This window comes from Vidua chalybeata, chromosome 5 (assembly GCF_026979565.1).
Source record: "Vidua chalybeata isolate OUT-0048 chromosome 5, bVidCha1 merged haplotype, whole genome shotgun sequence".
NCBI lineage: Eukaryota > Metazoa > Chordata > Aves > Passeriformes > Viduidae > Vidua > Vidua chalybeata.
This window is the reverse complement of record NC_071534.1, coordinates 63,721,467-63,740,215: the sequence shown is the minus strand read 5'-3', so window position 1 is coordinate 63,740,215 and position 18,749 is coordinate 63,721,467. Positions and strand designations below refer to the sequence as shown.

The following is an 18,749-nucleotide window of genomic DNA, read 5'->3' as shown; positions in this document are numbered from 1 at the left end:
TAAAAGCCTATTTTTACAACAAAGTGGAAACGTCAATGTATTTAAAACATTGATAACACATTCAGGTAGTTCAAGAATACAATTCAAAAGTTACACTAGCAAGAATGACAAAGCTAATATTAGACTCCATTATTAAGGATATTGTTTCAACTCCTGTATTTAGCAGAATTGTGGCTGTGGACTTCGGTGGAGCAGGACTGAGCCTAATACAGGGCTTTGTGATGACACAAAGACTGTATAAGATCAATAAATGTAGATAGAACATCTGCTGTGGTTAAATCCACATTTGTTAATTCCTTGCAGAAGTTCCATTATTTCTGAAATACTGTTGATATATCAAATGTTACATCTTGAAGACATTTTTGTGCTGTAACTGTGGACATCTTAATATTTCTGTAGGCTTTGAAGAGGAACAGAGGAAGCACCTAATTAGAAAGCTCTGTATTTAATATGACATGTAATTTCCCTTCAGATTACATTCCATTATTTGCAAAGGTTTAATTGATGAAAAAACATTTAGATTTTTTCTCCATTTAGTTCTGCAAACCCATATTTCCAGGCTAGAAACTGTTCCAGTTCCACTTGAGCCACTTCACCATGTTCCTCCCCAGGCTCCATCAAGGCAACACTGTGAAACAAAAGGGTCAAACTGATGCCACCAACAGCATCATTTAGGCCACAGACCCTCATTCATGACTGTAGTGTAAGGAAGGGGGAACAGGAAAAGAAAAGGACAAATGGGAGAGACAAATGGATACTTATTTTTCACTTGTAAAGGCAGCATGTTGGACTAAATAACAGAAAATAAAGAATTCACACAATTTTAGTTATCAGATAATGATGGACAGATCACAGACACACAAAATGTTTGACAAATGGTTCCTCATTTGATGCCTTTAAATTTTGACAGTAGAATAGAGCCTGAACCTCCCATTTTGCTGCATTGCCAAAGTGATGCTTCTTTTTCCCCTTGACCTTTAGAATGCCCTAGACTATGCTATACCCTATACTATGTCTATATTTCAGGCTTCAATGTCCATCTTTTAGTTATCAAAGTGATGTCAGAAGTATCCCATCTCTTAATATTGCATTGGATTCCATGGGTTTGTGTAAATTCATCCGTTTTTAAAAGTGGCTGTTAAATTTGATTTTTTAAACATTTTTTTAGCTAAGTGCTTTTACATACCATATGGTAAAAAAAAAAAAAAAAAAAAGTATGGTAAAGTGTATAGTAACATTTAAGAGATCAAAGTATGAAGGTGATCACCAGCTAATAGTTGATAGTCAGAAGCAGTGAATGGCACAGATGATGAGCTGGTGTACAGATAACACTTCTTTTGAGAATCTCAATATCAGTCTCAAATGTAGCAGTGATGTCCAAAAAACTGTTGAGAGTGACCCACCAAAACTGAGGCTGATAAGCCTTTTTTTTTCTCTTTTTCCCTCTGGTCTGAGATCATTGTATCACTGGTGTCTATATGGTGTCTATGTGTGAATGTTTCTATTAGTAAGGTGAGCTGCCTTGTAGTATTACCAGGGCAAATTACCTCTTTCAAAGGCAAGGGTTAAACTGTAAATCCTTGAGACAACCATTTGTTGTACAACATCCAGCAGAATCTGATGTTCCAGAACACTTAGAGCTACCACAAATGCACTCAATAATTGAAGACAAAATAGTTCCCTGTCTGATTTACCTTTTAAAGTGATAAGTTGGCCTGTGGTTTTGTTGGGTTCCTGGATTATGGAAAAGAGTATTTCAACATATCTTTATGTATATAAATTTAATTTCCTTTTGGTAGGCTTTAAAGATTTCTGTTCAGATAAGTACAGCAAGATTTGTGGGAAGATTGTGTTAGAGAATTTGGTATAAGCAGAAACAAGATAACCTTTCAGAGACAGCTTTTGTACAGATGATTATTCAGAAAGAAGCAGAAGAAAAGTTACTTTGAAGATTGGATTACATATTTTTCCCATTCGCTGCAGAGGTCTTATGAAATAGTTGCAAGCATTCAGTGATAATACATTGTATCTGTTAATATTGCCACATATCTGAGGATTGGTGTTTATTGATTTTTTTTGTTGCTGTTTGGGCAAAATTCAATATCCTTGTAAGTCAGAAATGTTCTGCTGATGTCAGAGAGATTATTCATATTTCCTGAGCTCTATAACAACATTTGTCACACTGTAAAATTTGGTAGTCATGGGGCACAGCTCTCCTCAGTTACCCACTCCTTCAGTTTCTGTGTCCTGTTCTCCTCTTTCTCTAAAGCAACTTCCAGTAAGGGCAGAAAAAAGCTCCATGGGAGAGGAAGGTACAAAACCTCTCTATGTAGTATTTTATGTGGACTTGTGGATCATCAGCTTTTTCACAAGATTGTGTAAATGGGTTGTCATTATCGATACTCAGTTCTGTTCCATGTTTGACATACTGTCAGCTTTAATATTTTGTGCCAGACCTGTTGGTAGAAAGCATTCTTTTAAAAAAAAATCCAGTTTCTGGTTTATTACAAGGTCTATATTTTTTATTACATTTCTTTCTTTTATTATTTTTTAAATACTTCTGTTAAACTTTCTGCCAGTTCCTCTTGCTATGATTTATGTATCACAAGCACAGTCCCCCCTCACTGCTTTTAAAAAACACAAAAATTTTGAGTCTGAGACAATGAAATTTTCATTCTTAAAAGTCACAGAAACTACATCAAATATTTTAAATTTTTTTATGTCAGTGAATAGTAAAAATTAAAGTAGTGAAAATAATAAAAGAGTTTGTTTGTACAGAATTAAAGTATAAGCCAGTGAAATGATGTTTGAGAAGAAAAACTTTCTGACAGTGCAGGTACTATTGCAAAACTTTCCTATCTGAAGCAACTTCACAGTTTTCATCTCATCTGTGCTATCAAATACCTTTTTTTTTTTCTTTTTTAATGAACAGAACTAAGTTTCACATTAACAATGAATGAGTACATTATTTCAGTCGTGTAAAACCCTGTTAATACCTTATGTTGACTGAAGCTAGATGAAGTTGGAAACACATCATGCTCACATGACTACTGAAAGAGGTTGTCATAACTGATGCTATCACACTGAATACCTTAGGTTGTGCTGAGGGGTTTTGCTTCCTCTTACAGATGCCATATTGCATTTTGTGTTGCTGTGCTACACTGATACATGAGCTAAAACCAGTCATTCATCCAGCCCTTTCCTCAGTCTTTGCTGCCATCCCTCATTAATCCTACTTTTAATGGATTTTGTGTCAAGTTGCTTTACACTAGCTGTAAAAGTTCATTATACCAACAAAATGTTTCTTGTAGTTTGACAAAATTACCTCAGTTCTTTAGCCAAATCTAAAGAATTTAACAAAGAAATTAAATTACAGGAGATTGGAAAGGTTAGGAAATTGCTGCAGGAGAGTTCTCTAGTGGAGAATGAACATCCCTCACTGAGAGTTGAGACTATGGTAGTGGCCTGTCCAGTTTTTGATGTGACATCAAGGAGGAGATTTTTTTTACAGCTACACAATCCCTTCCACACACTTCAAATTGAACCTGGCAGTACAAAATTTGGAGGTTTTCTTCCTGTTTTCAAAATATATTATTTTTGACGCAAAGGACATATTTTTCACTTTTTTTAGGCAGAAAAAAGTAATATTTCTGTGGGCAAATGGTTCTGGAGACAGGGTTGTGCACTGCATGGAGCTGACACAGAAATATTACCTTTCAGGAGACAGAGACTGAAGATATGCTTGTCAAGCCAGGGCTGTTCAGCTTTTGCCAGTTATACTGCTGAGGGCTGTCCCATTTTCCCTACACTGGAATATGTTTGCCATGTTAATCCCCAGCTATTCCTCACACTCAGCCAGGTATTTGCCTCCTGCAAAGTGCTGTGTCAGGAACTTGGCTACAGCATATTCCCTCAGCCTTCCGGACACCTTCTTGTACCCTTAATTTACAGGTGGCAAAGAGGAAGAATATTCCACCAAGACATAAACACACATCTTTCAGCATTCTGAAAGGCCTGAGAAAATCACATTAATGAAGAGGAACAGGTTTTGGTTTCTGACTGCTAGGATCAACTGCCATAAACTTCTTCAGCATCTCCAGGGACTTGTGCTCCACCTGTGAATCTTCAGAGCTTACAAAAGGCAGGCCTGTAGCATGGCTTTATATGCCAAAAGTCTGTAACACCCCAAATCAGAAACATCTTTTGTCTTCAGTGCCTCCATGCTCCACTTCCTCCCCTAATACATCACGTCTTAGCATAAAGACTCTGGTATTTAGTTCTTGTCAGTCATCCAGAGCTCTAAAGATGTAGGTTACACAGTTAAGGCACAGGCTTTCTAGTGTTTTTATTTCCAAATATCAATGTCAAAAACTTCAGATAAATGACTGAGAGAGGAAGAAACAGGCTCTTAGCTGGAACTCTCATTACCTTTAAGAAGTACAGAAAATTGAGATTAAAGTATTCCTAAATGGAGACAGTGTGCTGCAAGCCTCACTTTCTGTTCTGTGATGGACGCTAGTTTTCTCAGTTGCCCAATTGCTCTCTCTGAGGGACAAGTAAATAAGTTTAAAATTAATTGTGTTGATAGATATACAACAACCTTAAAACACTGTCAGTAATAGAAAAGAGGTGTTAATTTTGCTTGTTGTTCTGTAAGGAGATAATAATCACCTCTTTTAAATTAAATAGGGTGGATGGATCATAAGCATTGTTTTGTGAGAAATCTAATTTATGTTAAGCATTAAGCTATAATTTTACTGAACTTTTGTATTCACTTTTCTTCACCATATAATTAATCTTTAACAAGGAATCAAAACTATTGTTGTCTCTTTAGAACAAAGGCTTCAGAAACTGATAATTGCATCAGAGATCAACATTTTCTCCCTTCTGTTTTCTGTGGGAGCTAAAATGTCATTCCCAAGATATGCTGATGCTGAATTATGCCTCTAAGGCAGAGGAGATGAGGGATCTTGGGGTGGTGGCATTGTCTTGTAGGTACTGAGGGACTCATTTATGATACTCTAGAGGTGCTGAGCACCCCAAACTGAGGTTGTGCTCCTCTTACCCTGCATCACTGCCAGCCCCCAGGAGGGTGCCCATGGCTCAGTCCCCAGCTTGTCCTTGCCAAGTATTCACTTCTGCTAGCTGCCCCCAGCATGGAGCCTGAATGCTTTAGGATGTTGCAACACACTTGCCCTTTTTTTGCTTTTGCCTCAAATACAGATCAGTAATTCCTTAAAAAACTCCATCATTTAAATTCAGTTTTATCATCTCTCACAATGAGAATGGTACATGGATGACACTTATGGTCAAGCCACTGTAAATGCCACAAGGGCTAGACTCCAGTTTCTATATGTTTAAGTGTACCATTGCAGAAGAATTTACATGTGTAAAAATATGGTGTGTCTTTTTTAATGCACGTCTTTTGTGTGTTACATTGCTGCTGTACCCATGTATTGAAATGACAGAAGAGTGATATGTTGTTGCTACTTTTAATACCTTTCATCCTTGAAAGTCTGTAATCTCTTCATGTCACACAAGTCACCACTGAAGCATAGCAGTTGGATTCTGCAGAAGAAAGGTTTGTTGTTTTGAGTTGTTTTTTTTTTTTTTTAATTATAAAAAGAGTTTGGATTTTTTTTTTTTTAATACACTATTGAAATTGAAAGAAACGTTAATTTAACTTTACACTTATTAACGTGTTTTATAATCTGTCTCACAAAAATTGCCTTAACTTTAAAAAATTGATAAAAAATAGGATCCCTTCCAAGAAGGAGAAACTAGCTGACATAACTAATGCACTACTCTAAGATCATCTTGACTCAAAGATAAGCCATTTGATGATTATCATCAGTCTTTAAAACTCTTTCTGATGGGAATTTCCATTGCAAATTCAGTGAGGGACCATAGGGCTTCTTACCTTGTAATAGCTGCTGACAGCTTGATCATGCATGGCCTGCATGTCACACATCCTCCTGATTTTGTAAACAGCATCTTAAAATGACATCTTTATGGCCTGTCCTTTCTATGTTAGCATCTGACAATAAGTTACCACAAAACCCTCATATTAGCTCCATAATAGCCACAAGTTATCCCTTGTGCACACAGCATTCCCACTTTGAGGGTGTGGTCTGATGCCATCCATGTTATTGAGGAGCTTCACTAGAAGCAGTGAATCCATGGGGGCTCTGCTGCATTTTCCTGAGTCAACAGCAGCAAGAGAAATGTGAAAGTTGAGGAATTTAAATGAAGGGACTTTGAAAGAACACCACTAAAATCTTTGGTGTTTTGTAAACTACATTCGAGTGTGTAAAACCACAAACCATCTTAGCCCTCTCATCACCACATATTAACAGCTTTGTCCTCTGGTGACCTTGCTGAGGCAGAAGCTCTGCTCTGCACATTTGTGACTGGAGCTGCAAGTCTCCTCTCTGTGGGTAGTAGGGCTCACAGTGAGAACAAGTCCAGATTTTGTGAGGACAGTGTTTGGCTCTCTGTGCTGGGTCTCAGCGGACAGGTGCTGTACATGGTTATGAAGCCTTGAGTAGCTGTCTATTTTTGTTGTTCTTAAAATTTTAATTTCATCTTCTCTAGCCTTCCTCTCCTCAGGGTCCCAGTCACCCTCCAGTACTTTTCATTAAATTACAGCAATTGCAGTTTTACCAAGCATAAAATTTCCCTAGTTTCCTAGAATTTTCTTCCTGTGAACTGATAAATTAGTCATTTTGACCATAAATATACAATAATAGGGGCATCCAGTTCAAACTCTTTACAAAGCATTTCCTAGGAGAACTGCCCTTTGGTTCTTGTCAAGTGATGAAGAGATGACCCCAGCTTCTGTTCCTTCAGCTTACTCAATCGTGACAGCTAAAGGTAATTTCTGTGCCTTCAAGTTTATAGATCTTCATTAAAATGCTAATACAATTCACTTAGAAAGCCAATTTCTGACTTTTATTGTTTCCTGCTCTTGGGTGTGTGTGTGTGTGTTTGTGTGGTTATTGTTGCTAAAGAGTAACATTTGTTAAAGGACCAGTGCAGATCGATTTACCTTCGCTTTTCCTCAACCTGAAATGCTGAGACAGGCAAAACATGTTTCCATTACTTAAATAAGCAAACAATGGCAAATAAATCATAAAGGCAGCTGGACCAAGGTGTCGTTTCCATAAAGAGCCAGATTTCTCAGAAAGGACAGTTTAGTGGGCTGCTGTCAGTGAAATGTCTGCAGAGCTGATAATTGCAGGAGGGCACACAAAGCGGTGTACAAAGATGTCATGTGGAATCTAAGAAGTAGCACCACAGACAACTGGAAAAAGGAGATTGAAAAAGGTGTGGGCTTTAATAATTTGCTTCTTAAAGGCTGATTGTTTTAAATAAAAATCTAAGTTTTTATTTTTAGCTTGTTCACTTTGGCTGCAAGATCAGAGAAGTGTTTCTAGCTGTAATTTTATTTTGATCATGTTTATGCTGGGGCTTTGTTTCTCCTTTGATCATGCTAAAACACGTTTCAAAAATGTTTGTTTGATGTATGCTGTTTTCTATAAGCAGTCTTCCACATTGTCTGCCTGTGTTTTTTAAAGGCAATGAATCATTGCAAAATATTTGCTGTCAAATTATTTCTTAAATCCATTTTCCCAAAACAAGCTTTCTGGACTTCTAACCAATGGGAGACTGCTTTCAAACAAGAAAGTGTTGAACTCTTGTTACAGCATTTCTGAGGGCTCCGTGGATTGGAGGCAGTTTTAGGGTTGCAGAATACTCCATAATTCATACTTAGAAATTTGAAGTCATTCCGTCTATCCTCAATAGCTGCAGTGCACTGACTTTTATAATTGTTACTGGTGAGTTTGGATCAAAGTCCTACTTCCCATTCAGTAAAACTTACTTGAAGTTCATTCCAGCATTTCTTTTGTGGCTGTGTTGTGTTGAATGTATGAAATAGGTCAGCCTTGACTGAATTATTTTAAACTTCCCATGGGGACCCCTTGATACCAAACCTGTTTAAATTTGCAGGGTAAGGAAGGGCAGTCTTGATACTTGAACATACACATTCATGGATGACTTTCTTTCTTCTGCTGCATGAGTGGGCAATTAGGAGAGTCAAGGAGAAGTCCCTAATTCCCTCATCTGTGGATATCTCCCTTCCAATCCTCAAAGAAGAGCAATAAAAAAGTGCTGTGCAGTCCATGGAGAGGGCTGTGTTGCGTGACTGCCGGCCATCTGGCTGATTGATTCATCAAGACCCTCAGCAGCCAGTAGTAAGCATGGTCTGAAGCCCTGGGGTTGAATGCAAGTGTGCATCAAGCCTCAGGCAAGTCAAACAGCTCCTGTGCTAGTGAAACAATAAGGAACATATTACAGATCACTTGTTCTTAGCTTTATAACCCATGAAATTATCAAGCACTTTTCCCTTCCTCTTCCCACACATGGTATCATGATGTTGTTTCTGTAACCATTACATTCATTCTAAACAGAAATTAATCTATTTCTATATCCAACAGAACACATGTAGCCTGCTCTTCATTTATTTGGTTCACTGCATAGACATAAATCTGTTAGATGGAAGAGGGGGAAAACCCCAAGCACCACCAGGTAACAAGAGCAAGGGCCCCATAACATGAAGAACCACTCTTTTATTGAGTAAAACATATTGATTTAACTAGATGGCAAAACAATCTGAGGTGTGCTCAGTAAAAGTGTTCAAGAAAATCTGTTCCATGATGTACAAAGGATGTGTTTCTAATATGACATTGTGTGACTACTTCATTTTCAGGGATGTAGTTAGGATTATTAATCACTCACTGAAAATCTGAATCCATCTCAGATGAGCACTGGTAAAAGTGTATGCAAAGCATACTCACATATGCTCTAGCTGTGGCATTAGTTTTATCTGCCTGGCTCACAACCCTCTTCTGTGCTATCACTCTGACAGAATAATTTAAAATACATATTTTCATTTTATTGAACTATTTTTCTATCGTTGTGTCAGTGCTGCTTTAATACTAAACTGTCTTACTATTTCTGGTTCACTTACGAAATTATGAGAGGGAAAGAAAAGAATAATAATATGCTAACCGAGGGCAAGTTTATATAACCAGTGCTATATCAGCAATATTTTTGACTCAAAATGGAGCTCCCCACAGTGTCTTCATAGGCCAATGTAAAGTTAGATTTTTGACACCTGATAATATAGTGATTTATTTTAGAACTTGATATCTTGTGATTTACAAAACCCATTGTGCTAGAAACAAATCATTCAACCATTTGGGAATGTGTTTAGGTTTTGGTTGAATGTTTTTTTTACTCTTTGTCGTTAAGACCTTAAGGATGTAAAAACAAGATATTCAGAAAAGAGGTTCTCCAGATCCAGTAGCCAAGAACATTGTCTTCTAATGGGTATTCACTTTCTCTGATGGATCCTTCCCCAGACTGCAGTGCAGATATTTTCAAGCTGTAACCTTTGTTTCTTGAGATTCAAGCTGCTTGCTAGTATATCACATAAAAAATAGCCGAGATATTATTTATCTTGGGTCTCGTGTCAGTGTAACTTGAAGGCTATTAAATGCATGCTAGAAAGAAAGGAAGGACGTTTAATAGCTTGCATTACTGGGGTTGGGGGTGGAGAGCTTAAGATCTCAGATTTTTCATGTTCTCAGATATCTAAAAATGTTTATTGTAAGAGACAATAGGTGGTAGACATAGTTTCACAGAGATCTGTTGCATGGCCTGTGTTGTTCAACACGCTCATAAATAACCTGAAAAATAGGTTGAATGAGAGGTTGGTGGTTTTTTTTTCACATGAACCTAAGTTATTTAACAGAGTAAGACAAAAGAAGACTGTGAAGGATCACAAAAGGATCTCAATGCAACTGGGTAGCTAAGCAATCAAATGTCAAATTAAATTATTCTTGATGAATGATGTAGTGATAAACCATGGGGAAAACCATGAGGAAAACATGTCTATCTTCACATATAAAAGAATGGGCTATGGACAGACCATCAATGAAGAGTGGGGTTCTGGGTAAATTCCATGACAATTTCAGATTACTGTTTAGGAGCTGTCAAATCCATATTAACTGCTAGGAAATAATAGAAAAATAAAAAGAAAAAAGAAAATCAGCAACAGAGAATTCAACAAAGAGAGTTGCTCCTTGTTAAAGAGCGTGCTTCATCCACATCTTGATCACTCAACATTTTTCCAATACAGGAATTGAGAGGAATAAAATGAAGTTATTAAGATTAATGTTCAAAACACAAAATTAGAAGTAAATTATAGTTCATTACATTGTGTAGGTGAGGAACAAATTCCAAAAGGATGTGCTGAATTCTGGAAATTTGCATGGATTCCAGAAGAAACTAGACAGATAACTGGATTGGAAGTCTATTGAGAGTTAACTAAGGACACAGTAGCAATAATGCTCAGGGAATCAGCTATACTGAAGAAAACTGAAGGAAGAGACTTTATTCTTGGAGACTATTATTTGTAACCACCATATTCTTTCTTGTCTTGAATAATTACTCCTGGACAATCTTGGAGGTTGTGTATTGATCTAACTAAATTTTGGTTTGAGCCAGCAGGGTCATCCTTCTTGTACTTTATATATATACACACACATGTATGCACCTACATACACAAGTACATGAGAATATATACATATATATACACACAGAGTACATGATAATACACAAACACACAAAATCATGCTGTATATATTCATATAATAGAAACATCTAAACTTCTGTGTGCATAACCTGTCAAAGTATGTTGCTTAAAAACACTGCCATCCTTAATAAGGCAATGGATTGCACAGGCCAGCTAGTGCAAACTGGCAAAACATAGCAAAGTTCATTATTTCCATGACTATATACCAATCAACATACACTGAAAAGATGTTAATGCAGACACTAAAATAGCTTACAGTTTCACATAAGAACAGGACTCTGAGTAGTTAAATATAGTTCTTCTACAGTTAATTATCCCAGCAGGATGTAGAATGGTTATAAAACAGATTGGTGAATCTGTTGGATATGCCTTCTTTTTTCCAAATATAGTGAAAGATACCAACTGAAGTATCTCTGTAAAACACAGTGATGAGCCAGATGCACCACTGGTATGAATTTATTGATGTGAATTATATAAAATTCTCTCTTGCAAAACTTCTTTACAGTATTTTTTATGCAACTCATCAGTACATCCACATTATATGTATTTTCGCTGGTTGATGTATCTTTTTTGCCACCAAATAAAGTTGTCATTCTTTTATTAAGAAATAAAGTTTATGTATATAAAAATAATACTTTACAAAAATAGCAAGAAAAAGTATTTCAACAATTTGGGTAAAAATTCTAGAGTATATTTCTCTTCTGAAAAGAAGACAAGAATTTGGGAATTTGGAGTGTCATGTGGAAGTCATATCAATCAAAATGTGTTTTTCAACTTAACTTTTTTTAACAGTAATGCACTAACAATTTTCTAGGTGCATTTTTTTTTTTTAATTTCTAAAATGAGAGCTTTACATTTGTCTCCATAATTCTTTCATTTTAATTGTGACTTATATAGAAAGACTAACTGAAGTCCAGACATCCAAAGAACAAGAAAAATGTCAGTAATAAATACATAGAATTATGAAACCATGCTGCAGTGTTATACAAACATTTGTAAAGAGATTTAATAAACATGTAATTGCTCCAATAATAAAATTAAGATTTGTTCATTAAATACCTGTAGCAAACACCTCTCTGTATTAAAGATAGGAGGAATGTAAATATCTGCCACATATTAGCAGGTGATGATGTCCCTAATATTTGCCATGGGATGCAATTATGGGGTTTTGGGAAGAAATATGACAGTTCATTTATGTAAGGAAGAGAAACGATCCAGCTTGTGGAACAGTAACATACACAATGGCATTGTCTTCTCAGATCCCAGATTTGTCAGTGCTCACCTGATACCAGAGAGCGACAATCCAGAAGATGACAAAATCTACTTCTTCTTCCGTGAAAATGCAATTGATGGAGAGCACACTGGAAAAGCCACTCATGCCAGAATAGGGCAGATCTGCAAGGTCAGATGATGAATTCTTGGTGTAATACTGAATGCACTTGCAAGCGATTTTAGAAACTGCATTTTCTCGCCTGTGAATTACTCAATATTAACATTGGAATTGTACTAAAGCAGGGGTCATCCCAAGAGAAAAATAGTGAGGGGATGACATACAGAAATTAATACCATTCAATTCTTCTTTTGGGGGCAATCTTCACAAACTCTGATGTTTGTGAACACTGATGTTTGGTTTAAAACTCTGATGTTTGGTTTAAAAAGTCATAGGTATCTTCTGAGGCTTAGAAAATGTGTGCAAATGAAAGTCTTTTGCAGGAAATGTGATACGTCCAGGTAGGCCAAAAACATTTGAAGAATTTGCTTTTTAAGTGTTAATACCTTTCCCTTCCCACATTAATGAAAACCTTTTAAAACAGAGGCAAAGGAAGACACAGAAAAATAATTGTTTAAGGTTAGCTGTAGAAATGGGCAGCCATTCCAAAGACCCTTAGTGACTGCAAGATGAATCATTTGTCCACACTGATAAATGTCCAGATGGTTTTCTGAAAGACTTCCAAAAACATTTCTGCTAATGAAATTAAAAAATGTTGTAGCTTTGGCAACTGTGGTGTTTACAGTAAAATTTTCTGTTAATCCATAAGCACAACTTCAATTTACAGCCTTGAATTCAGAGGTTCCTACTTTTAAACCAATTACTCCACAAGTATGAAATCCTTGGGACCCTTTGTTTCTACATTTTGCACATGTACAGCTGACCCTACTGTTCTGGCATTTTTGTCTACTTTGTTCCATTGCAAGTTTCATTTCTACTTTGTTGCTACCCAGTTAAGCATAATAAACACCCTCAGCTTTTCCAGGACATGGTAGACTGGGAGCTTTGGAGCAAGATATTCTGCCAATTTCTTTTTTCCCAGTGTTGAATATGTATAAAGTTATATAGAGAGATTTGAGGGTTTCTGTTTTTAAATTATGGACTAGTATGAAATATGACACAATAAATGTAAAATAAAAATAATTCAGATTTTGTGTCTTTGCAACATAATATTGCTTTTGTGCACAGAGAATGAATTCTTCTCTGTTGTTTTCTCTAAATGTCATCTTATTTGCTGTGTTTTCTCTGTACTCTGTTGATACTTCAAACAAACACTGTTGCTAAATATTAATGCAAAACACTTTTGCTGTTAGAATGACTTTGGTGGACACAGAAGCCTTGTTAACAAATGGACAACTTTCCTCAAAGCACGTCTGATTTGTTCTGTGCCAGGACCCAATGGCATTGACACACACTTTGATGAACTACGTAAGTAGCAGAAATGGCTGGAATATAGAAATGTCTTCAGGTATTACCTCTATGATTTTAACCTGATTTTCTTTTCTTTTTCTTGTTACCGTTACAGAGGATGTGTTCCTAATGAACTCAAAAGACCCTAAAAATCCAATAGTCTATGGAGTGTTTACAACTTCCAGGTACAGAGCATATCATTTTCTTGCATGGAAACTTGGGTGGCTGCTTGTTTTAGAGAGGTCTCTTTGTTAAAAGTATTTTTAAAAAACACAAAATTTTCTTAACCTTTGAACTGAGAAGGCAATGTCAGTAAGAAGTAATGAATTAGGTTTCTTTCTTATGAGCAATGTACATCATCACCCTGAAGCTAGCAAACACAAAGACTATCAGTTTCTCAGGCTGTTCTTGCCATTGAATTGGCTTTTTATAGCAGGGATCAGCATTTGTAGCCCTTTCCACACAGATTTGGAAAATGAATGCAAGCATAAATAAACTTGTTTGAGGGCAGTGTAAAATAGGAAATCTGTGGAGTGAGAAATTGGCTAGTCAAGGAGATATTAATAAAAAATACTGCTGAAATCTGGAAAGTCTAATAATCTTTCAAAAGTTCTGTTATTGAATCACATATAACTGTGACTTGAATGTTTTTGTTACATTGTGCTTTGACTGAGAACAAAATATACTTGTAGCTTTGGTCTGAGGAAGGTTTGCAGTACTGGTTGTATTGCCACATTTATCTGTGAAAGAAACAAGTTTTAGTTTCTAAACAGAAAGAATGTTTCTAGTGATACCAGGCACAGAAGAGGAAGATTTACAAGTCCTTACTGTCTCCTGTAAAAAAATGTCACGGTAAGAAACAACACTGAAGTTTGCACTCGTGCTGCCCAAATGACGGAAGAGACTGCTAAAAAAAAAAAAATGTGGAGTGTAGGAAAGAATTGAATAGTTCTCTAGGGAAAGCCTTACTGAAATTTACTCAAATATGGGCTTTGGCCTTCTGGGGACAAGATGTTTTAAACAGTGAAATAGCAGCCATCTGCTAAAGAAAATGTCTGGGAGATCATATCAGTTTTGCTGAACTTTCACAGGAGGTGAGTGAGGATTACTCTGAGAGCATGTCAGAGGTTTGATTATCATCACATGCAATAAATTAGAAAGCATCAAGCTGCTATTCCCATAGCTCTAGCACTTGATTAAATCGACTGATAATTTAAAGAAACTGATTTGATTTCTTCTCCCTTCATTTTCAGTAATATCTTCAAGGGATCAGCTGTGTGTATGTACAGCATGACTGATGTCAGGAGGGTATTTCTTGGTCCCTACGCCCACCGAGATGGCCCAAACTACCAATGGGTTCCCTACCAAGGGCGAGTGCCATACCCACGGCCAGGAACTGTAAGTACCCTAGGAAATCTGAACTGGGAAAACTGTGGAAAATATTTTCACACGTTGCATGGTCCTTGAGCTGAGATCCAGGAAAGAAACTGACACAGATAACAAAATGGATGGAGTGGCAGAAGGGAAAACTAACAGTTCCTCCAGGTCCAGAATGTACTGATTTTCTTGTAACATATGAAGCTGCAGTAACAACTTGACTTGGATTTTAATTTTGGCATTCGTATTAACAACTTCAAAAGAAGTTTTGGTAATGGCTGGAGAATTTTACTGAAAGTCAAGTGTTTCATAAATTAGATTGCATTATCCTTTCCTTGGAATTTGGTTTTTTTTTCCAAATATTGGCTGACTGAGCCATTCTTACTGAGAATGAATGGAAAACAGAGAATTTGCGTCACTGTAAGGAACTTTCAGTCAACATTAAATCTAGGACAGTGAAACAGATATTTCTGCAATAGATAATAGAATGACTACAATAGTTTCTAACTTCCACTGGGGATTTTTAAAAATATCTGGTTTTACCTGATTCTCTGTTTCTGACTTATAAATTATTAAAATATCAATCCATATAAGACATCCATATTTCAATTGATATCACATTCTAGAAATATTTAACTGCCTCTGAAATTTCCAGTAGTCTAAGAAGATGGGACATTTATGAAACAAGCATTAATTGTGTACATTGGGCTCACTCCTTAGCTTGTATAAGTCAGCTTGACCCATTTATATTGAGAACTGTCATTGCAGAAAATTACATATATATGTACACATGTATACATAAAAATGTATATGTATAAATAATATATATGTCTGCAACATTCTTCTCAAAGTCTTCTTAAATATAAGGCACAAAAGAAAGCAGGAATAACTTTGCTTCTTTAGTTCATCATACTTTCCACTTCTCTCTGGTATGTTTGAAATTGTCCTTTCAAATCTGATCTTTCAACTGATATATATGCTCAGCTAATGAAAATTACTTCCTAAGTAAAAGAAAACAGTGGCTCCCTGACAGCTGGATTCCTCAGCACTCCTCACTCCTTCACTGTGACTAAAGGAATTTCTAATTTTTTCCAGAGTTAAAATATGAGATCTGCAGCATAAAAGGGTTTTCATTTCTCATCTGATGGCGAAGCTTTTTTTTCCAATTATTACAGTTAATTCTGTTATGTCAGGGAGTTGGGGTTTTTTTGAAGTTCTATTGTGTTACAACTCTAGAAAAAGTGAATGAGTAGATATTTTTGGTATTCCTCATATAGCTATTTTCACCTTTTCCGTTTAACAGATTTACTGTTCATTATTCTGTTCCATTATACTCCTTTTTGATTGCAGTTTCAGTTAACCTTTCTGAACAAAACCAGATACTAGATATCATGTAGAACTATGGACAAATAAGAATGTTGCATGCTTCTATTACAGAAATAGACTGAGATAAAGAACTGACTGCTGTACACAGGCTCTGTTGCATTCATTCCTCTGAGGAGATCAGATGCAGCTCTGTTGAGATTCTAAATACACAACTCAAATGCTTGCTCTTGAGACTGGCAGTTCTGTGTCCTGAGACACAGTTCTGGCCTCAGTTCTGCCTGGCGGTTACTCCACAACTTCTCTGAGGGTCTTGATCTGAGTTGTATATGAGAAAAGACTAACTTGATCAAGTTCCCCAGAATAAGCAGAAAAACAAGGGCCAGAACCCAGCCCTTAAGTGGCGAAGTGAACTAAGACACCAGAGCCTTTGTCAAAGTAAGGAAATGCAGTTAGGTTACAGATACTTTCATTTCTGGCTACCCTATCAGAATGGAGTTTACCTTTACAATTTCATTGCAAAATGCTTTCATTAATATTTACAAAGTGCAAAGATGTTCAGATTCCACCATAAGCTGTTTTCTTGCCTAAAATCAAATGTAATCCCAAATTTTACAGGTCTGCTTAGCCCCACAGATATAGTGCAGAAGGCCATGCCGCTGTAAATGTTGTTAGAGTGGCTGAGGCCTGCAGTTTGTCCTAGCACAATGCCAGGACTCTAATCCTGGGTTCTGCCACTTCGAAAAAAAGAGGAGTGCCCTCACAGTTGCTAAAATCATTCTGTTGTATTAATAGGATAAAACTGAATTTTAAAATGAGGTGCATTTCTGTCTGGAAAGAAGCTTTTTGTTTATAAAGTGATGAAGTTGTGTGTGTTTTCAATGATTTGAAGATCTGCTGAGAATAAAGAAGAGAAAGATTTTTGAAGTTCCTCAGATGTCAGACCTTTGGACTCCTTTTCCAAGAAATGCAGAAAGAGATGGGAGAAAAAACCCTGATCTTAGATTAGAGTAATTAATTTTCAGATTGCACTGCAGTTAAACAGTGTTGAATTATCTCAGGAATTTAATACGTGAGGTGCCAGTAAACTTCTTGAGCATCTGGTGATTTGCCCAGTATGAGTAAAACAAAACGAAAGTAAATGTTTTTTAAAAACCAGAAAACTTTGTAAGAAATTCTACATCAGCTTCACATGCAACAAAGAGGTTTTCATGCTTTCTTTTTTTTTTTTTTTTTTTTTTTTTTTTTTTTTTTTTTTTTTTCCTTTTTTAATTTTAAAGTATCTGAGAGAGGAGAGAGGACTTTTGTGTATGCCTCATCTTAAATCAGGTAGCCCATCCTGAATTCCTATCTGACTTTCTGTGATTTCAGCTACAGAGCTCAAGTTTTCTCTGCTTCATGGCACCAAGAGTTATGAGCAAAGAGCTTTTTCTTCCTACCAAAATGTAGATACTGATTTGTTCTGTTGGATTCCTTACTGGGCCTAGTCCTGGTAATGCACTTTAAACTTCACATGTAAAGACACAGGGTTACAGCAGTTTTTTTATTCTCAGAAAAGCAGGGGATCTAAAAAGTAATAGGGGTCTCCGAATTGAGAGTCTTAATCAAACACACAAAATTATGACTCTAATTCTAGCTGTATGAATTTTCTGCACAAAGTACATTTTGGTCCATAGAACGATAGAATATCCTGAATTGGAAGGGAACCACAAGGGTCATTGAGTCCAGCTCCTGGCTCTGAACAGAACAACCCCAGGAGTCATACCCTGTGTCTGAGAGCATCGTCCAAATGCTTTCTGAGCTCTGGTACTCTTGGTGCTGTGACCACTTCCCTCGGGACCTTGTTTCATATTGCTGCAAGTAAAATCCTTTGTTAGAAAATGAGCCAGGAAGTAAGTATTCAAACAGTTGAAAGACAGCTGAAATTCATTTGCCTAAAATTGAAATGAACATTCATTTAGTATTTTTTCAGTGTTTGCCAAGCTACAATTAACAATACACAATTCTTGCGTAGTGATTTTTATACATAGAGTACTTTAGAGCTATTACCTAATTAATTGTTATCTAATTAATCCAAGTAATTAGTATTGAACTGTAGTTATAATATTAATTGAGATGTAAACCAAACTTAAGTGTAGCATTTGAAACACTATTTTTGAGACAGACAATAGTTTGGCCAATAACCATGAAAAGTCCATCTATTTTTCTCTTCATAATTTTTTTGTACAAAAGAGCAAGAACATATAATGATAAGAAAAAAGTTTAAAAAAATCTTGAAAAAATAAAATAGCTAATTTGCTTTCTGCTTTTTCTGCTCCACATGCCTTAGTCAAATATTCTTCTTCCCTCCTCTCTTCCCTTCCATACAAACAGAATGCAGGAATTTGCTTACTAACAAATATGCCAGCAAGGGACAATTTACACTTTATATGTCCATGCTGGAAGTGTCCCTTTGCTGAGTACAGCAACTACTCTTTTTGACATTGATTTTTAAATTTCATTTCTGTTGAATTATTAATAATTCGGATCAAGGTGATAGCAAAGACAATTGATTTCTTCTGTTGAGCATCCTGCAAGGTCTGGATTCTTGCTTAATAAGATCTTGTCTGCTGGTTTTTAATTTAATTGGAAGGTTTTTTATACCTGGATATAAAGGGCAAATTATCTTGGGCATTTTAACAACAGTTGTTTATATTTGAAGGTCAAATA

General features: G+C 36.2%; 1 protein-coding gene across 1 annotated transcript in view; it reads left to right on the top strand.

The window, feature by feature from the left end:
- Positions 1-18,749, top strand: part of SEMA3A (semaphorin 3A) — a 172,452-nt gene that overhangs the window by 115,592 nt on the left and 38,111 nt on the right. The window contains exons 7-10 of the mRNA XM_053942375.1: positions 11,920-12,062; positions 13,244-13,358; positions 13,456-13,525; positions 14,594-14,738. Coding sequence (XP_053798350.1) covers positions 11,920-12,062; positions 13,244-13,358; positions 13,456-13,525; positions 14,594-14,738 — 473 coding nt within the window. The remainder of the gene's footprint in view (positions 1-11,919; positions 12,063-13,243; positions 13,359-13,455; positions 13,526-14,593; positions 14,739-18,749) is intronic.